Source organism: Monodon monoceros, unplaced genomic scaffold, assembly GCF_005190385.1.
Source record: "Monodon monoceros isolate NGI ecotype Baffin Bay Population unplaced genomic scaffold, NGI_Narwhal_1 Super_Scaffold_11, whole genome shotgun sequence".
NCBI classification, from domain to species: domain Eukaryota; kingdom Metazoa; phylum Chordata; class Mammalia; order Artiodactyla; family Monodontidae; genus Monodon; species Monodon monoceros.
Genome location: NW_021703767.1, coordinates 94,993,400 through 95,013,718, shown reverse-complemented (window position 1 = coordinate 95,013,718; position 20,319 = coordinate 94,993,400). Strand labels below are relative to the sequence as shown.

Here is a 20,319-nt window from a genome sequence, read left to right as displayed (position 1 = left end):
AAATTGAAGGATGCAGAGAAACTAGGCCATTTCCATATGTGACTACATTCAGTATTCATTTCAGAGAAGTCCAACAGCAATGGGGATATATGAGCATCAAGTCAGTTTTAGCGACTTTTCCCCAAAAGGCTTACAAGGATTACAAGATTTAGAGACTCAGTTCAGCCTTGAGATTCAGTGCTGTTTGCTGTCGGTCTGCCTTTTTCAGACGAAATATCAAGAGAGTGCCCTAGTTAGGTGGGTGTATAATAAATCTCATTGCCTAATATCATAATGAATGCTTTGCCTGGTCACCATTCCATGCTAAATGCCACTTAGAGATGATGGTGCATAGACCTGAAATGGAGGAGGGTGTACCCAAATTTTAATTTGACTAATTAACAGTATTTACTAATACCTAGTCTTTACTTTTAGAATAACAAGAGCTCCTACACTTTTAAAAGAGGTTTATTATATACAGAAAAGTTGGTACTAGTGTATGTGTAAGTTAACCACTGTTAACTGATGGGAACCTAAACTATATAAAAAAACAAGCCCTTGTTAGGTAATCACATGCCTACTTACCTTAAATGCCATGAACTTATGATATGGTTTAGGAGCCCAAGCATATATCTCCACAGCATTCTTTAAGGCAATCACCAAGAATTTGATCCTTTCATATTTGACTGTAATAGAAAAATTATGAATTAAAATAGTTCATTAATTCATTCAAGTTTTTGTATTAAAGAACGTGTAAACCACTATATATATATATATATATATATATATATATATATATACACACATACACACATATATATCATCCTGATTGAGGGTAATGCTCTGGTGTGGGATGTTCTCATAGATACAGATTTAACTTCCTTTAATGTACTTGGTTTGCAGGATACCTGGGGCCTTTTGCTTCATACTGAAGGCTCTTTTCTTCATCTAAAGATGTAACTGGCTTAGGACTGCCTCTAAGCACTAGGTCTAGATGTGAATTACTTATTGTAAGAAGAACCTGTATAAAAATCCTTCATGTTTCCTTGCCTGGCTTTTATGTTCACCCACATATAAGCAGCTGAGAGCCGGTATGGCAAGATGGTAGAAAAATCAACAAATGGGTAGAGACATAATGGCTGCTGTTCGCTTATTATTCAAATTTGGATTCCAGTTATTAGGAATTCAAAAAGGACCAGTGCCCTTAACATGAGACCCCAGAGAGATCCCTCTCCCTTCCTGCTATGTGAGGTTATAGGAAAAAGACCACTGTCTATGACCCAGGAAGCAGGCCCTCACCAGATACTGAATCCGCCACCAACTTGATCTTGGCTCTTCTCAGCCTCTAGAGCTGTGAGAAATAAACTCATGTTGTTTATAAGCCACCCAGTCTGTGGTATTCTGTTATAGCAGCTTGAACAGACTAAGACAGTACACACGGCAGTCTTTTTCTTTATAAAATGTTTGAACAAACAGAATATTCTGTGTCCTAAAGAATTTAGCCCAAGATAACTGACCAAATTCTTGTTCTCTGAGCTCTTTTTCTGTAGCATGCCTCTCCTGTTTACTATTCTATCTTTAATATACTTTCAAATACTTTTTCAGCGATTTATTTCCATATTTATTTATTTATTTTTTGCGGTATATGGGCCTCTCACTGTTGTGGCCTCTCCCGTTGCAGAGCACAGGCTCCGGACGCGCAGGCTCAGCGGCCATGGCTCACAGGCCCAGCCACTCCGCGGCATGTGGGATCTTCCCGCACTGGGGCACGAACCCGTGTCCCCTGCATCGGCTGGCGGACTCTCAACCACTGAGCCACCAGGGAAGCCCTCCATATTTCTAAATGACGTGCTGATAATGTTATTTATAACTTTTTTCAGCTGTAGATATTACCTACTGACTCTGGAGAATGGAAGGGTCTAGTCTCTTATAGCAATCTCCTCTCTCTAGATCTCTCTTTCAAACGTACACATCTCTTCCTCCCCACACCTCCAATATAGTTATATTTACAAGTTTTGGTTAAGTCAATATCCTGTGTTTAAATCATTATTGTTCATAGATGAGGCATGTAGTATACCTTTATTATAATTCCTTTCTTGCTTTCAAATTTTTTTCACTTCCTTATTTTCTATGTATCTATCTCTAAGCACATGGAAACTTTGTTAGTGCTGTCAGTACAGTCAAATATGGCAGGTAATCTATTAGTAACATTTTATTTTTCTTGTAGGTACCTCTTCCTTCTCCTTCTCTGTCTCTCTCTCTATATATATACACATCCTGCTTGTTCTGTTTCTCTGGAGAGCCCTGGCTAATACAGATGGGTTATAAAATACTAAGTGAAAAAAATTTTTCTGTTAGAACTTTGAAAGCCTTGCTCCATTGTCTTTTTTCTCTTCTCTTGGCTGCGCTGCACGGCATGTGGGATTTTAGTTCCCTGACCAGGGATCAAACCCTCGCCACCTGCAGTGGGAGTGTGGAGTTTTAACCACTGGACTGCCAGGGAAGTCCCCTCCATTGTCTTCTAACCTTCTAGTACTGCTGTAAGTCCCAGGCCACCTAATTCTGTGTCTATTACATGTAAACTGTTTATTTATTTACTTATAATTTGAAAGCTTTAAGAGCCTTCTCATTTCCTGGGTACTGAAATATCATGTTGCTATGTCCTCTTGTGACTCGTTTTTCATTCACTATACTAGGTACTCAGTGAATATTTTTAATTTGAGATTTTGAGGTCTTAATTCTAGAAACTTTTCTTGTATTCTTTCTTTGATGCTTTCTTCCCCTTCCACTTCTTAATCTTTTTCCTAAAACTCACGTAACTTATGTTTTGAACCACTTGGACTGAAACTTTTATTTTCTTACCTATTCTCTCTTTTTTCTTTTCTTTTCATTCTTCTTTCTAGGACATTTCTCATGTTTGTCTTTCGACCCTTCTACTGCATTTTTTATTCCTGCCACTATATTTTAATTTCCAAGATTTTTTTTCTTGGTCTCTGAATGACATTCTCCAACCCTGTTCCATCTTTTTTAAAAAAATAACACCTATTCTTCTTTTATGGAAACAGTATTTCTAATCTCTCTGAAGTTATTATATTGATAGTTTCTTTTAAAAATTTTTTGTTCCACTCCTCATTATCCTTGTTTCCTCTAAAGTCCCTTCTTTCTGTTTAAGTTTCCTTCCCATTAGTGGATTTTCCCACTGTCTGCTCTAGTGGGCTTATCGACTGATGGGTTTCGCTTTTAAGGTGGTTAGATAGCATGCTCTTTTCACGGCATTTCAAATATTAGTACCTCAACATCTTTTCTTGCTGGCCATTTAGTTTCTCCAAAGACCATCTTTCAATCTCTTGCTTGGGAGTATAAGCATGGCGGGCAACATTTGGGGTGCCAAACAGGGGAAGGAGGTGTCTGTGTGTGTATCAATGTGTCCTTATAATTCAATATTCCCCATCAACAGATTGGCTGTGCCCACCTTTCATCTTCTGCTGCTGTCAAGGAGGGTGGCTGCCTGACTGGGTTCTGGAGGATTTGCTGTTCATCAACTTTCCAACAGTCCTCCCATTTTCAATCCCACCCTCCACCTCCACCTCAGATACACCTGGGACCTCAGGTCCTGGCCCTTTTTGAGTTCTGTTGAGTGACTGGATTGATTTTGATGACTTTCCTCACAGCAGACTTAGAATTCAGCATTTCCTGGTCAGCTAGTTCTGTTCCTAGTCATCTAACAATTCTTGTTCAATTTTGTTGACATCTCTTATCTGTTTTCTCTTCTCCTGGTCCCTTTGTCCTTGTAGGTTTACAGCACTTTTATTTCTTCACGGTTATTTTAATGGGTCTTTGGGAGCGAGTTCAAACTGGAGCCTAAGACTTTATTCTGAATGCATTCTTTGAACTTCATCAATCTAACTTTTTGGGGAAATAATGCAAGTATATTTAAGGTTCCAGCAGTGTCTTAAACTGGTCACAAATGCATCATCAATATCTGATGGAAAAAAACTAAATGAAACTTAACTGAATAATTTGGATTGACCAAACAATTCCATGTCTTGAGACTTACCAACTTTGTAATGTATACAGCCTTCCAAGTCCCCAACAGTGATCCAGCCTTGTTTCTTTTCTACTTCTGGGTCATTGTGTAATATTCTGTTTCTTAACCATGAAAGATAGTAAACTCGTAGCTTATTCTTCTTTCCTGTTGAAGTAATAGAACTTTAATTTCAAGGCCCTGAGACAGCTTTTTCTCTCAATCCTTCTCCATCTCCATTTTATTTTATTTATTTTTATTTACACTTGTGTGTGTGTCTGTGTATGTGTGAAGGCACAGTAACCAGTGTCTCCAGCATCATCAAAGTATTGTCTCTGCCAGAACTTACGATCAAAACAGGTCCAAGTGTTTTGGGCAAATAACCATTGCATAATTTGTCTTTACCTTCTGGTGCTTTCTATTTGAGCAAGGTGCTCTTATTCTCTCCTCCCAGTGCAAAGGGCAGTGTCTGCTCAGTAAGACCTAATTCTGTAACGGAATGGTTGATCAGTGTTCCAAAACATTCCAGATCTAATTACATGAAGGAGTTCTGACAACTGGACATTTTAGCATACTCATGTGTGACTACCTTCTACCCAACAGCATATGTTAATGCAGAGCCCCCCTTACTCGCCTCCTCTATTACTTTAAAGATGACAGCTGGTAGTAGTTTCATTTTACCAAACAGAAAAAGGAATTTCTTAAGGAGATATGAGAAACAAGTTCAATGATGGCAATCAGGGCTCAGAAAATAACCCTTGGACATGTTTACAGTGCTGAGATCCCTGAAAGCAGTGTCAAACAAAAAGAAGAATGAAGAAAAAGATGTATACTTGGAAAAAAAACACAAAAGTTCCCTTTGGTAAATGATGGGAAAGAGATCATGGACTAAAGAATTCTTAGTATGATAAGGAAACATCTTAAAAACATTGAGGAGTTTTAAATTGAGGAGCAAAATTTAATATATTGAGATTATCTGAGTACCAGATAAGAAGATGTCCCTTGGGGTGGCTTTTCCTAAGTGATCAGTAATTTAAGCCTGTGGGTTATACTTCTTGGGTACTTATTTTCCTTTCACTTCTCTTAGGTGTCAAAAAATGTTCCATATTTTGCAGCTGTGATATATACCAGAAGAAAAGAATTCATTAAAGCATTGCACACTGGATTTGACAGGAGAGTACATTTATAACCTAAATTAAGGGAACCACGTGCAGTTACTATTCCTTTTTATAACCAGAAGCCTTGAATATGCATTGATTTCTATAGCTAGGATGGGCAGGAGGGCTGGTGCTTTCTCCTCTCTGTGCCAACACAGATCCGAGGGCAGTTCAATAAAATTTGGCTTCTGTTTTCATTTTCTTCTTTCCCTACCTATGCACCTCATGATAATAGGAAATGGTTACACTTTTAAAAATGGGATGTGTCACTAACAACATAATGAAGTCTGAACGTGGATTTTCTGATATCATTTCCACTTTTGGTAGGTGACTGGCAGATGTACGGTTTTAAATTTGACTTGGGGGTGTTGCAATCAAGAACGCATTACCCAGAATAAAGGAGTACACTGAATTAAACTCAAATGATAATACAAGAAGAATTTACTTGGCGAACCCTTATTTGGGGAGAATAAAAAGAGATGAAACTGAGCATTCAATGGACAGGCAAAAGAGGAAATTGTAGCATCACATGAGGGCCTTTTCTCAAAACAGAAGTACAGCTGAAGAGTTAAACTTTATTCAAGGTTCAACCCAAGAGGAGCCCTATGTTTCTCTTTGCAAAACAATGGCTGGTTCTCAAACTTGGCTACACAGTGGAGACACCTCAGGAGCCATGAAAGCTTCTGAGACCTGGGCCACACTCCCAGATTCTGACCCGTTAGTCTGGGGTGCATCCTGGAGTTTTCACATCTCCTCAGGTGGTTCTAATGTGCAGGGGTACTCTCGGTTTCATACTGGATGGGATAGGAGGGGAAAAGAGGGGTATTATTTATTAAACTCCTTCAAACACCGTCCGAAAGAAAAAACTTTCAAGAACGTAGACTCCTTCAGGTTACATTTTTAACTTGTCAGTAGTAAGGTCTTCACTTTTGTCTCTTTTTTTTTTAAGCTCTTTTTGAGAAGTGGAAAGCTGCAGAGGGTGGCAATGATTCCTACCTTCCAATCTCCTTGCAGACTCAATCACCCAATGGGCCAGCTGCACTTGCTAAAATGTCAGTGAACTATGAACTAAAGCAGTTCTTATAAGAAAAGAGACCAGAGAAATTTCTGCTTACAAAATTTCTCACTCCCAGAAGCTTACATTTATTTTTAATTTTAATTTAATTTTAATTTTTATACAGCAGGTTCTTATTAGTTATCTATTTTATACATATTAGCGTATATATGTCAATCCCAATCTCCCAATTCATCCAGAAGTCTACATTTTTATATTCTCCATCTGAGAGTAGATGGCAATGACTGGAGTACAGACACCTTAAAAGGATCCTTGCTGAGTCCCAGCAGAGGGTGAAGGCCCATATGTACACAGCCGTGGTGGTATGTCTCTGTCTGATTCAGATTTCAGGCAGAGGTGAGAGACTTCCCTTTGAAGGTCAGAATCTCTGGAGTTACAAAACATGGGTGATGTCATTCTGGTCCTACTGCCATAATTTATCGTGCTGCTCGTCGGCTGGGAAGGGCAGAGCTTACTATTCCTTCAGAAGTGAGGTGATCACCTTTCCCACCTGTGCAGACCTGGAGGACTTGGTCATCCCAGCAACATACCTGATATCGTCACGAGGACATTCAGTCCCTCTAGCACATCCATCTGCTGAAATCGCCTCCGGTTGATCAGATTATAAACTTTGCCTTGCCCGCTTCGGTCCAAAAGCATCAGGCCATTTTCAGTTCCCACCAGGAGGTTTACACCTGCAAATTTAAGAAGCATCCCAAGACTGACTCTTATGGACTTTACTCTTCCGCATCCAGGGTCCCTTTAAAACCTAAGAAACTGTGACTTGTAAATATAAACTAATGGGCAAGCAGGTACTACAGTAGGGAGTGTAGAAGTAGTAGCTCTGAGACAGTAATTAAATCACTGTCCCTCTGGTAATGAAATTAGTTTTTTTTTATAAAGTAGTAGCAGCAATCATTACATGTAGCCCTTTACTACCTAAAATAGAGTTCTTCTCAAGAGGAGCCTGAGGCACAGATGTGACGCTAGTTCCTTTCCTGTAACACCCACCCTTTTCTTGGCTCTCTCTATAAATCACACCTCGAGACTTCCCCAAGGTTCACCCCACTCCTATTCATGCAGTGATTTCTAGCCTACCCACCTTCTACATATAATAGAGTGCCCCATTCCCATACTCTTGGAAGAAAAGCCCTTCTTCCTTCTCACACCAGAGCTTAATTTACATCCCATACCTTAAGGTTCTGCTCTTTGTTAGGGAAATGATAAGCCAATTCAAGTGCAGGTATTAATAGCCCAAGAGTCACAGAAATATTGACTGTAAGGCAGGGGTCCCCAATTCCCCGCCCCCCGCGGAAAAACTGTCTTCCACGAAACCGGTCCCTGGTGCCAAAAAGGTTGTGGATCGCTGCTGTAAGGGACTTCTCAGGCATCTAACTCTAGTCCAGCCCACCTCCCATGCAGTAATTCCTATTACAAAAACTCTGGTAGGTAAGTGGTCTTGTCTGGATGGCTACAATCTTGAAAATTCATCTCTAGGCAAATAAACACCCCTGACTCCCAACATACACACAGACACGTGCACACATTGTGAGTTCAGCCGTGCAATGGCCTATATTTAGGAACGGGTAACTTTTCCACCTCTTTTGCTTACTGCACATCTGTCTTCTAAGTAACGTGAATGTCTGCTCTTTCAACCACATGTTAGTCAATATGAAACAGGGTTATCTTGTTGTCTTCTAATAGTCTCTTCTCCAGAGGACAGAGCCTTACTCCCCTGAAATGGTTTCCAGGCTCTGTGCTCATCCCCGCTAACAACTCAAATGCTTTTGCCCTTATAAAATTGTGGTGCTTCAAACTAGGTGTAGTATTTTAGATGGGTGCAAATGAGCCATGTCCTTACTTGATCTGTATGTCATGTTTATGGTAACACAGACCAGGATTTTGACAGAATCTCATCACACCTATACTGAGTCTGAGGTCAGCTAAAATCTTTTTCACAAGAACTGCAGGTTGATGTTTTGAACTAAAAGGGGAGGCTCTTCATTTGTTGTCCTTTTCAAGTTTTATCTTGCTACTACTACTGGTATGGCCTTTGGCAATTCACTAAAATATTCTGTGCTGCTTTTTCAACTGTCACATGAAGGTCACGCCATTATTGCCCTTGCAGAATGTTGTACGGATCACAGAGACAGGACGTGGGGCACATCGCACAGTGCTGGGCACAGAGTGGGCATACATTAAGTGGTAGGTAGTTCTGTTGTTGGCTTTAGCCCATCACTGTTATGTGACAAGGTCACTCTGAATCTCATTGCTATCCTGGGTATCAGTTCTTTCTAAATATAAAATTGTATCAGTTAGGGTATCAGTGCTTTCTAAATATAAAATTGCTCTTGGTCTCTCTTGAGGCCGAGACAGTCCCAAATCGGGTCTCTAACACCCATGATTCAATCAGCACTCTTCTGATAGTAAGATTCCTGTTTGAGGGTCAATTCATTCATGAATGGTAAAAAAAGCACCAACTTACCCCACAGAGCTGCACAAAGTATTTCTGAGTTGAATCGCTTCTTGTATTTTCTGATTTCTGGTGTGTCGCTATGAGGCCGAATGTTGGTTGGGTTTACGTTTACCACTGAAATCTTTCTTGCTTCATTTAGTTTGGCCTGTTCTTGCCTAAGAAGTTCGCTAGTAAACAGAGCTTTGAGAAAAAGAATCAGAGAAGTCAGTGGCATCTTAAAATATAACCAATGGAGATATGGAAAAGGGGCTTCGAATAACTATGATTTCTCCTTGTTTAGTGTGCATTATGATAAAGGCAAAGAAACACCGAAACTATAAATATTTTACACTTTTTTAGTAGAATAAAGTATGTCATTCATAAAAGCAGTGTTTTATCCGTTAGTAAAACAGGCTTATAGACACTGCTTGAGTAGTTTAGGGAATTAATATTCATCTCATAAAATTAAACACACCATCCTCATCTCCTGTAATACATGCAGGACAGATTCACTTCTTGAAATTCCACATTATCAACTGACACACTGGCCTAAGTTGACTCTGATGGTTAGCGAGTTGCAGAATTCTACAAAGCAAGACTGTCCTCTCAATCAGCCAGACTTTTGAAGTGGGAAGCACACACCTAGAACTCAACACAACTCAACACGCATTTATCTTGTCTACTGCGTGCACAGCACTGTACCCAGAAATTGCTTCTGAGAAATGTGTGGTGAGTTTGGAGATCTCTGAGGAACAGCTTTTCCTAGGGCCCCTGGATACCTCTGGGTTCCTACCAGAATCAAAATAGAAGAGATGAAAAAAAATAGAAAGAACTTTGAGGAATCCTATTAAAAAAAAAAGTAATAAAAAGTCTTCCCTTGAAGACAGGGCCTAAGCAGTTAATGGCTTAACTATTGAACTCATAATTCATTTTTTATCAGGTCATATCAGAAAGGAAAACCAAGCTGTTTCTAAAACATCGGGGCCTTCTAGCTTACCGGCAGCTGACGTTTCCTCATCCTCTTCGTCTGCATCAGTGGGAGACGTCTGGTACACTCTGGGGTCCACAAAGGGGGTGAAGGAGGCTTTGGTGCTGCTTCCCATGCCATACTAATCAATAAGCAAGAAGATTCAGAAGAGCAGATAGATAAATACTGTAGCAACAAACGACGCTAATAATACTTTACTTGGGCTTTAAAATTATTAGAGACTCTTCAAACCATCCACCTGTTCACACTCTGACCCCCAAGTCAAAGTGTGTGCTTCTCTCTCCAGCTTCTACTGATACTGGTCCCTCACTAACCATTATGTCTTCGCAGGGTTTCATTAATCATCAGGCTGCAAGAACTGTAGTGAGCAAATTATATTATGGACCATAGGTAGCACCTTCATATCTGATAAGATGGCTGTAGTGACAGAGCCTATTTCTCCCTTGAAGTAAAAGCAATCTCCTACTGACCAAATGGCTTCAAGAAAAGCTGACACAAATTGGCAGTAAACTAAGCATAGCTACACAGCATCCTTCATCCTGAACACATGATCAACCAAAGACTCCCTCTTGGGGCCTTTGGGGCCTTCCATGCTGGCCTGGTGATGCAGGTGGATTGGTGTTGGCTCAAGAAGCCTTAAAATCTGCAATTCAGGGACAATTTCATCCAGGGAATGAAGATTTTTCCTTTCCATGATAGTTTCCTTAAAAGGACACTTATATGCCCTATGTGGGAACTTCATGAAGATACTAGGTTTGCAGGCAATACACCTTAAGGGCTTACTTAAAAAATAATCTCAAGGGCTTAGAGAGCACAATTAAGATATGAATTCAGAACTAAACTAGGGAACAGTAAACTATCAAGGCTTCATGTCCCAATATTCCATTTTTGAGTTTTGTCAAAGGAGCTTCAATAACCATCTCCCAATTTTGTCTGTCATCTCCACTCCTACTTACACTCAAGTCCTTTTAATATTATAAACGGATCTGCACTCAGTGTAAGAAGCATCTTTTTGGGGATAAATGTCTTTAAGTTTTAATTTTTTTAGTTTTTTTTTCAGGTTTTTATTTAAAAATAAAACCAGTATCCCAAGACCCCTAAACACATAAGGAGAAAACCACAAAGGCCCAATCTGACTTTAATGCAAGATTTCCCCTTCATGTTATGAAATCAAAACCATTTCATCCTCCATAAGGTAGGACTACCCCTCCCAAACAGAGCACTTTCACAGACATTCTCTCCTTTGATCTTTAGAAGTCTATGAAGGAGGTGTGCAAGTATTGACATTCCCACTTAGAGCTGGGGAAGCAGCAGAATGTAGAGTAGGGTCTGACCGCACGGAGTCCTCCTTGGTACCCAAAGTCAGGCAGAAAACAACTGTCCACAGTGCATGAAGCTATAACAGTGCTCTACGTTCTTTTCCTTGCGGCAAAGTTCACCTGCTCTATAGCTTTAGAATCCAAATGGTGCATCATAAAAACTCAGTGCATGGACAACCTCAAACACAGCGTTATAAACTGTATGCATTATAAACACATGTAGGGCCTATGTGTGATTCAAAGGACTATTTATGAAACATGACCAAGCACTGTGATCTCATCCGAATGGTCAAGCTCGGTCAACGACGTCTACAAGCACTTCCCGGCAGATTGTTTATTCTGGCTTTTTCCCCCCAGACTCTTTTCTGTGTAGGAAAGATAATATCCCACTTCTCCCTTTCTTGTGCGATTTGGAGTTTAGGACGATGAACACTTTGAGAACGTATCTATTTTTATTTTTCATAAACAAATCATTTCAACCTTATTTCACCTAAGTCAAACTTAGTTTGACTAAATTAATGTAACTATGAACCTCAACTATTGGCCTTGGAATCACTATAGGTTGAAGTTTCCTTTCCTGGTCTGGGAGATAGGAGGTCCCAGTTCTGGTCCCAGCTCTGTCACAAAACAGCTGTGTGCCTTTAGGCAAGGCACTTAACCTCTCTGAGCCTCACTATTTGCTTCTGTAAAAACAGGCTTTGGTCCAGATGCTACCTGAGAACTTTTCACTGCTCTGCTTTTAGGATTTGGTCCATTTGATCATATGCATAAGTAGTGACATAGTAAAATAAAACCCAACCAAACACGCTTCTGGGAGCTTGGCAAGGCCTCCTTCTTGAGGGGCCCGCGGTCTCAGAACCCCCTGCCGGAGGACAGAGCTGTTGTGGCTATTGCCCAGCACCTACTTCAGTCCCAGAGTCCATCTCCTGGGGGTGGGTGGAGACGCGCCCCAGGCCCTCAGTGGGGGTCCCCGCAGGGGAATGGCTCTGCTGCACCAGGTCCGGGAGGTTGATGTGGCCGGCGAAGCCATTGCTGTCACTATGGCCAGATCGCTTCTTCTCTCCAGACGTCTGAGGGGGCACAACATATGGCGGCCGTTAGAGAGGGAAGGCAAAGGCCACAGAGCGATGTCACCCCTCACACAGCACAGCTGCGGTGGCCTGCAAACCGTCCCACTGGGGAGTGGGAAGATATTCAGATTTCTATTTTATCTAAGAAAATAAGAAAAAAGTTAAGCTTTGCTAATATTTAGTACATGGATTGACGCTGGGGCCTTATGCTCCTGCATGAAGGGCAGTCAGGGGTCGCATACGATGAAGAGGTGCCCCGTGGGAAGACAGGAATGCCGCGGGTGGAGGGGCACTACGGGGGCTGTGCATTGTGTGCGTGTGTGCTGTGCACACACACCAGGTCACATCACCAGGTTACAAAGACACAAACCCACAAAACAGAAACATCACCTAAAATATCGCTGAAAAGAAGCAGTAGGATGAGATGTAACACTAATAATTCACGCCCAGTGTACTCCAAGAAAATGCAGAGATGATTCCCAAATCACAGGGTTCTTTGTCAGTCACGAGGTCAAACCAATGATTAACTAATCATATCTGATGAGAGTTACAAAGAAAACATGGAAATGATCTAAAGATTATTTGAAAATGTGGGTTTACATTCACTATCACTAATGTTGAATCTCTCGGTAAGCAACTATGGTGGCTTGTGCCAGGAGCTGGTTAAAAAAAAAAAAAAAAAGAAGTTATCATGACTGACAAAGTATCTGAAATATTGTTTATGGCATCCTTTCCCCCCCCCACAAATATTATCTCATTTATTAATTGTGGCTCAGAGACGTTAAATAAGCAGTCTAAGATCACACAGCCCAAGATGGTGAAGGCAGCAGAGCCCGGGAGTGTGCCTGCGTTGGCTGGACGCCACTGCCTGCTCCAGAAGCTCGAGTGGGCAAGCAGGGGCAGGAACCCAGTCCTCAGGCCCCGCGGCCCTTCCTCCAGAGCCATCCAGGCCCTTGAGGAATCTGTGCCCTGGGCAAAGCGTTCCTCTGAGGTTTGGGAGGGAGGGAGAGACTCTGGGCCACTAAGTCAGCTGGGTCAGCCCTCCCCTAGGGGCCAATCCCTCCCACCTCGGATCAGGTCCTCGCACCCATCCCCAGAGCCCACCTCTCCCCTCCCTTCCCCTTCCAGGATCTCCTCCAGGCGGCCACCAGAGTCAGCATAAACCGAGCTGTGGAGGGAAGCCTATAGCATTCCTTTTTAATGTCCTTTAAAGGTATTTTATAAAGCATATAATGTTAGTGCAGTAGGACAAATGCATAATTTGTAAACAAATAAATACACTGTGTTACGTGGCAGTCCCTGAAGTTCTTACTGATAAGGTTGCATGACCTAACACGTTGGAAATCATTGCCGTGGAGAGCAAAGCCTCCTCTCGAAGATGCTAGGGACCGACATACAGAATTAAAAGAAAATCCTGCTCCCAAAAAGCCAGTGCCCATACTGTAGTCCTGGCTAGTATTGCACTTTCTGATTTCACATTTATATGACTGGCTCACTGAGGTTTCTTACAGCAGACCTGATTAAGTAATGATTCCCTCTTTGCCTTTTCTCTTTTTCATTCATTTGCCCAACATTTCTGAGCGTCTACTAAGTGTGAAGCATTTTGCTGAACATGAAGGAATCAATCAGAAGCAACGCAGACACACTCCCTGCCTTGTTTGGGGCTGGCATGGCAATAAGGCTTCGTGCTGTTTCTCTGACCACCTCACTGGCCTGGCTTCTTCCTTCCGGAGCCTGTCCTGGTCTTGCAGTTATAGCTCTGCACCTGCCTCTGGCTGGAAGTGAAAGGAGGCACTTTTTGGGGAAAGATGAAACAGACTCCCAAGTTCCTGAAGGGGTGCATGTAATTGATGTTACTAGGAAGTTTGAGAAATAACTGGATAGCCTTAGCGCCCTCTGTGTTTCTGGGCACAATACTTCTGGCCCACGACTGTCCAGGAGAGGGGCATTTTCTGGACTCATTTTGTCACAGTGCTCATCTGAACATTTCATCTTCTAAATTACATTTAAGGGGTTCAGCCCTAATTTATTGTATTATCCCCTATTTTATGTGGACCGGGCAGCTTCTCCCACCTTACTTCTGTTCAAATACTGAAAAGCTTTTACCATTTCCCTCCAACTTTCCAGTAGCATAAATCGCACATTGTCTCTTTAGAGTTTTGTGGTCTCTCTTGTATCAGCAGTGTTCTGCCTCAAGCCAAAAATTAATGCAGACACAGTGGTTATCAAAGAAAGACCTGAAGAGCCTCAGAAGGGAAATGGCCCAGAGAGTGAGAAACTTGAAGGGATTCAGCAGTGACCCCTGAATCTTCCCACTTCTGAGTCATCACCCTTTTGTTCATTCAACCAGCACCCTCTAGAATTAAATACCTTCCGTGTGCCATTCTGCTGGGAACACAAAGATAAATGAACAGCAGCTCTGTCCTCTATGATCTCATTAACAGAGCCCCGAAGAGCTCTACGATCTTCATGCCCTCACCAGTCCCATGGCGGTGGGCACTTGGATGTTCTGAGTATCAGTAAATGCTGGGTATCGTGCTGAACACCTTAGGTTCATCTGCTCACAATTCCACCGGGGGCTAGCTTATAGTATCCCCATTTTACAGATGGAAAAGCTTCAGTGTAAAGAATTCAAGTAACCTGCCCCATGTGACGTGGGTTGTAAGTCGTGAAATCAGGGTCTGAACCAAGGGTGTCTGGAAGCAGAGCCCAGCTCTGGTGGCTGCTGTCCTATGTGGCTCCACTCTCAACCACAGCTGATTGACTGGTCCAGGAGTGGACACCTGAGCCAAGCACGACCAGATTCCCACTGGAATTTCCAGTTAGGCCTGAGAGATACTGGTCAGTCTCTGCCGGGCAGCTGAACTGGGATGTGGCGAACGCCTTGCAATTGGGAGGGTGGGTATGGAGACGTGAGAGCACGTGCTTGAGGGGGAAGAGGAAGCTGGTGTGTGGACAGAGAGAACAAGGGAGAAAGTGGAGGAAACAGAGATGAGGGTAAGGAGAGACAGGCAGTGAGGGAGCCAGAGATCTGCACACGAGAAGCTGCCTGAGCTCCCAATCCCTTTTCAGTTTCTGGTTCCAACCCTATACAAGGTCCCAACTGGGCTTCTGCCTTTCGATTCCTTCTAAGAAACACCTCTGAATCTCTGATACCTACCCCGCCTTTTTTTCTTAATCTGTTGTTAAGTGGGTTCTTTTTACTAGTACTTGTAACCGAAAGAGCCTTCATGACGGTAAGCTAGTATCCTCCTTCAGTGGGTGGACAGACCCTGGAGAGATACCAGCTTGGCAATAAGGAAGGTGTTATGGACAGAGGCCCATGGAGTCCCAGAAGAGGCTTCAAGGAGGAAGGGAAGCTGAGCCAGACCCCCAGGGGTCTTCTGGGTGAAGAGTGGGCTGCAGTGGGGGAGGCAGAGGAGCTCTTCCAGGAGATGGGTCCCTGTGGACAAAGTGGTAGATGGCAGCTGGTGTGGTGTATGTTAGAAGGAGAGTAAAGAAAGGTCCTGTGGGGCTGTAGGAGGGGGAAAGGTGGAACCACAGGGGCACGGGTGTGCACTACAAGGGGGATTGCCTCTGACAAGACCATGGGTAGGAGAGCCAGCGTGCCCCTATAGAAGCATCTGGTCTTCTCCAACAAGAAGTACGAGTTAAGTGACTCTCCTCGATGTTCATCTTGGGGAACTGAACCATGAAGAGTTTTTACTTTCTTATCCTTTTGTCATACTTTAATTTGTATTTATCTTTTTAATACACATACTTTTAATGGCTTTCAAGTCAGGCTGTTACTTTAAAAGCCCACATTTGTAAAAAGAACACTTTAGAAATTGAGAGGACAAAAAGATTTTAGGGCCCGCAATAGATCAAATTCATATATGACACTGCTGAATGCAGTTTTCAAGGTGATTGACTGTGGTCATAGGGTATTGGAATGCTTTAAACAATATGGAGCCATTTGGATGTGGCTGGCAACTGAACTCCAAATGTGGCTCCAAATATCCATGTCAAGGTATTGACTCTGTCCTAAAGATTCAAGCAAATTTGAAACCACATTAGAAATTGGAGTCCTTTTATTTGGAGTCAGAGAGTAACTCATTCCAGAACATTTCCCCTCATGTTTTCCCAAGTGGCAAGGTCTAGTGAGAGAAGCCCTCTACACTTGCATTGAAAGTATCCATTCACCGCGCTGGGAGATTTATATGCCAGCATGACACAATGTCAACTTCAGCAGCCAAGTCCATTTTTCATTTCAGGCTTCCGTGAAAGGACTCTTTAAAGTCTACTTGAAAGATTCGGCAAGGCCATAAAACGAAATTCTAGCAAGTTGCTTTGTGAACTAGTCTTCCAGTTATAGCTCTACTGCCCATTATTATTTCAAAGGTCTTATTCATCTCAAAACTACAGTTCCTTTCTTTCTAACAAAAATGAGATGCCCTCTGCCTTTTTGGAGAGCAAAGCCTGCTATTACTGTTTTCCAATCTACCCTAGCTGAGGAAGGGGAATGACAGATGATATACGTTTGTGTTTCAGAAGGAAGAGTGGGAAGCGATATCAAGTAAAAGGAGAGCTTGACGCTATGGAGAGGGTGAAATAAAATAGGTAACATTTATTGAATGCTTAGATGCATTAACTCATTTAATCCCCTCAATCCTCTTGTGAGTCGTATACTATCACTTATGAAATTTTATAGATGACAAAATTGTTGCAGGGAGAGGTCAAGTAACTTTTGCCCAATGTCACCAAACATTACTTTCCTTCCAAGAAAAGACCTGCTTGCACGGTGATGATGAAGTGAAAAAGAAGAAAAGAAGGATTCTAACGTGTCCAGGCCCTTCTTATCGGCACAGATACAATGGGGAAGTGGTGCATGTTGGAGGGACAGGTGCAAGGGAATGTGTGCCCCCTGCCCCCAGATGATGTTCCTAGAGTTTAAAAAGACAAAATTCCTCAAAGTGCTCAGGTGCATTTTTAAGTACATCTTCGGATTTCTTTGTTCTTTCACCAGTACAGCTTAATAGTCTTTAATGTTAATTTAACTAGATAAGATGATATCACCATTTCTTGGAACTACCGAGCATTTTCTACATAAAATCCACAAGGATAAAACCTCGGATGGGGAGGAGAAGACATAACAAGGCCACTGATGTTATTTGGATAGACCATTCATTTCTGTTTTCCTGTGGTAGGAAACATCTGGGTTTGCCAGTCTTATATCCTCAGGCTCAAATGCTATATTCCGATTTGCATAGCTTCCACTGAAGGATCTGGACAAATGTGATTAAGCTCAGAAGGATGCAGGAAAGAAGGAAGACAATTAAAATCACTCAACCATTTAGAAACACGGGTCCTTCTCCCTCCCCCCACCGCATTCCCTAAAATACAAGCAGTAAGCATCCTCTGTGAAAGCTCTAATATAAAAACCAATTAAGAAATGCACTTCTTCTACAGTTTTTATACCAACTTACTTCTCTTATCATCAAGGTCCCTTCTCTTGAAATACTGCTGCTGAAAGTGTCTGCGTGAGAGGTCTCCAGCCCGTGCGTGCCGACCATTCCCACATTGTACGGCTCAGCACTCCCGGGGGCTCCTGTGGGTCTGAAATGGTAAGGAACAACATTCACGACAGTGTATGTTTAGGGAACACCTGTTTCCTGTCCACAGTAATATTTTTTATTGTAGTGAAATATACACAACATGAAATTTACCATTTTAAGTGTAAAGGTCAGTGGCCTGAAGTACATTCCACTTTCACCTTTAATGCTGCACGGATGCTTGAACTGAGGTCCCACTTCTGCAGCGTCCCCTCTGGACCTACTCTCCACTCGGCAGCCAGCGTGAGCAACCGGGCTCTGCATGATCTCTAAGCCCTCCCTACCCTGTCTTTGACCAGCAGGCGCCCTGAATTTTGCACATGCTGTTCCCTCTGCCTGGAAAGCTCTCTCTCACCCTGGCTCTTGGCTGGTTCCCTCTCATTTACCTGATTTCATCTTATCTGATACTTTCCCTGAGAAGCCTTCTCTCACCACCCATCAGTGCCTTATCCCACTAGCCCCTCTTTCTCTTCATCCTTTTTCCTTAATAGTTCCCACTGCAATTTGTAATTCTTTATCTTTTTGACTCTTTTAACTTTTCTATTCTCTCATTAGAACAGATGCTTGTGAGGGCAGAATTATTGTCTCTTTGTTCATCCCTGTATACCTAGTACCCAGCATAGAGCTTGGCACAGAGTAGGAGTATAAAAAATAATCATTTCATAAGTGGGTTTTACACTATTTAGCGAGAAGAATATCAATTAAGGGCATTCTGGTATACCAGGCACCCATTAACGAGGCTGTTTAACTCAAGACTGTCCAGTGCTTTCTAAAACCTCTGTAATCACCCCACACTGTGGTATATTTATTTCCACTTTGTCTCTTGCTCTTGTGTTTAAGATACAGTGGGAGAAGGCAATAGGATCTTGACATCTCTGCCCTGAGAGCAGAGAATGAGGGTTGCTGTGGCCCTTGGCAGAGCACAGCACCGTGGGAAACTGAGGACCAGGCGGGCCATGCGGCCCACCTGCAGGACTTCAGTTTTCAATGGTGGACCTATTGTTACCCTACTGTGCAGCCAACTCTCTTGTAAAGTGGGTTTTTTAAAAATAGGAAAGGCACCAGGGTTTGTTTCTCTCAGGTGTATTAATTACATCTTTTACCATTTTGTTCTTTTCTTTTAATGGCTTCTCATACATTAAAAAAGCATCTCTGAAGAGAAATACTATATGATATCCCTTATATGTGGAATCTAAAATACGACAGAAATGAATCTATATTCGTACGAAACGGAAATAGACTCACAGACATAGAGAAGAGACTTGTGGATGCCAAGGGGGAGGGAGTGGGGGAGGGATGGACTGGGAGTTTGGAGTTAACAGAGGCAAAGTATTACATATAGAATGGATAAACAACAAGGTCCCACTATATAGCACAGGGAGCTGTATTCAATATCCTGGGATAAACCATATGGAAAAGAATAGAAAAAAGAATGTACATATATGTATAACTGAGTCACTTTGCTGTACAGCAGAAATTAGCACAACATTGTAAATCAACTATACTTCAATAAAAGATACATTTAAAAAAGTAAAAAAACATGTACATTCCCACCAACAGTGCAAGAGGGTTCCCTTTTCTCCACACCCTCTCCAGTATTTATTGTTTGTGGATTTTGTTGTTGTTGTTGTTTGTTTGTAGATTTTTTGATGATGGCCGTTCTGACTGATGTAAGGTGACACCTTATTGTAGATTTTTAAATTTTTAAATTAAAATAAATTTTTTAAAACATCTTTACTGGAGTATAATGGCTTTACAATGGTGTGTTATTTTCTGCTGTATAACAAAGTGAATCGGCTATACATATACACATATCCCCATATCTCCTCCCTCCTGCGTCTCCCTCCCTCCCTCCCTATCCCACCCCTCTAGGTGGTCACAAAGCACCAAGCTAACCTCCCTGTGCTATGTGGCTGCTTCCCACTAGCTATCTATTTTACATTTGGTAATGTATATAAGTCCAAGCCACTCTCTCACTTTGTCTCAGCTTACCCTTCCCCCTCCCTGTGTCCTCAAGTCCATTCTCTACATCTGCCTCTTTATTCCTGTCCTGCTGCTAAGTTCTTCATAACCATTTTTTTTTTTAGATTCCCTATATATGTGTTAGCATACGGTATTTGTCTTTCTCTCTCTGACTTACTTAACTCTATGACAGACTGTAGGTGCATCCAACTCACTACAATAACTAAATTTCGTTTCTTTTTATGGCTGAGTAATATTCCATTGTATATATGTGCCACATCTTCTATATCCATTCATCTGTCGATGGACACTTAGGTTGCTTCCATTTCCTAGCTCTTGTAAATAGAGCTGCAATGAACATTGTGGTACATGACTCTTTTTGTTTTTCTTTTCTTTTTTTTTTTTTTAAGCGGTACACGGGCCTCTCACTGTTGTGGCCTCTCCCGTTGAGGAGCACAGGCTCCAGACGCGCAGGCTCAGCGGCCATGGCTTACGGGCCTAGCCGCTCCGCGGCACGTGGGATCTTCCCAGACGGGGGCACGAACCCATGTCCCCTGCATTGGCAGGCGGAGTCTCAACCATCGCGCCACCAGGGAAGCCCCATGGCTCTTTTTGAATTATGCTTTTCTCCAGCTATATGCCCAATAGCGGGATTGCTGGATCATATGGTAGTTCTATTTTTAGTTTTTTAAGGAACCTCCATACTGTTCTCCATAGTGG

At 42.2% G+C, this 20,319-nt stretch overlaps 1 protein-coding gene across 3 annotated transcripts in view; it reads right to left on the bottom strand.

Moving 5' to 3' along the window:
* The window catches only part of TNIK (TRAF2 and NCK interacting kinase), a 412,061-nt gene that overhangs the window by 9,101 nt on the left and 382,641 nt on the right, over positions 1-20,319 (bottom strand). For all 3 annotated transcript variants that reach the window (XM_029213869.1, XM_029213867.1, XM_029213868.1), the window contains 7 exons: positions 17,512-17,641; positions 11,882-12,046; positions 9,667-9,778; positions 8,700-8,870; positions 6,766-6,909; positions 4,037-4,171; positions 565-665 (listed from right to left, as the gene is read on the bottom strand). In XM_029213869.1, the coding sequence (XP_029069702.1) occupies positions 565-665; positions 4,037-4,171; positions 6,766-6,909; positions 8,700-8,870; positions 9,667-9,778; positions 11,882-12,046; positions 17,512-17,641 (958 nt within the window). The remainder of the gene's footprint in view (positions 1-564; positions 666-4,036; positions 4,172-6,765; positions 6,910-8,699; positions 8,871-9,666; positions 9,779-11,881; positions 12,047-17,511; positions 17,642-20,319) is intronic.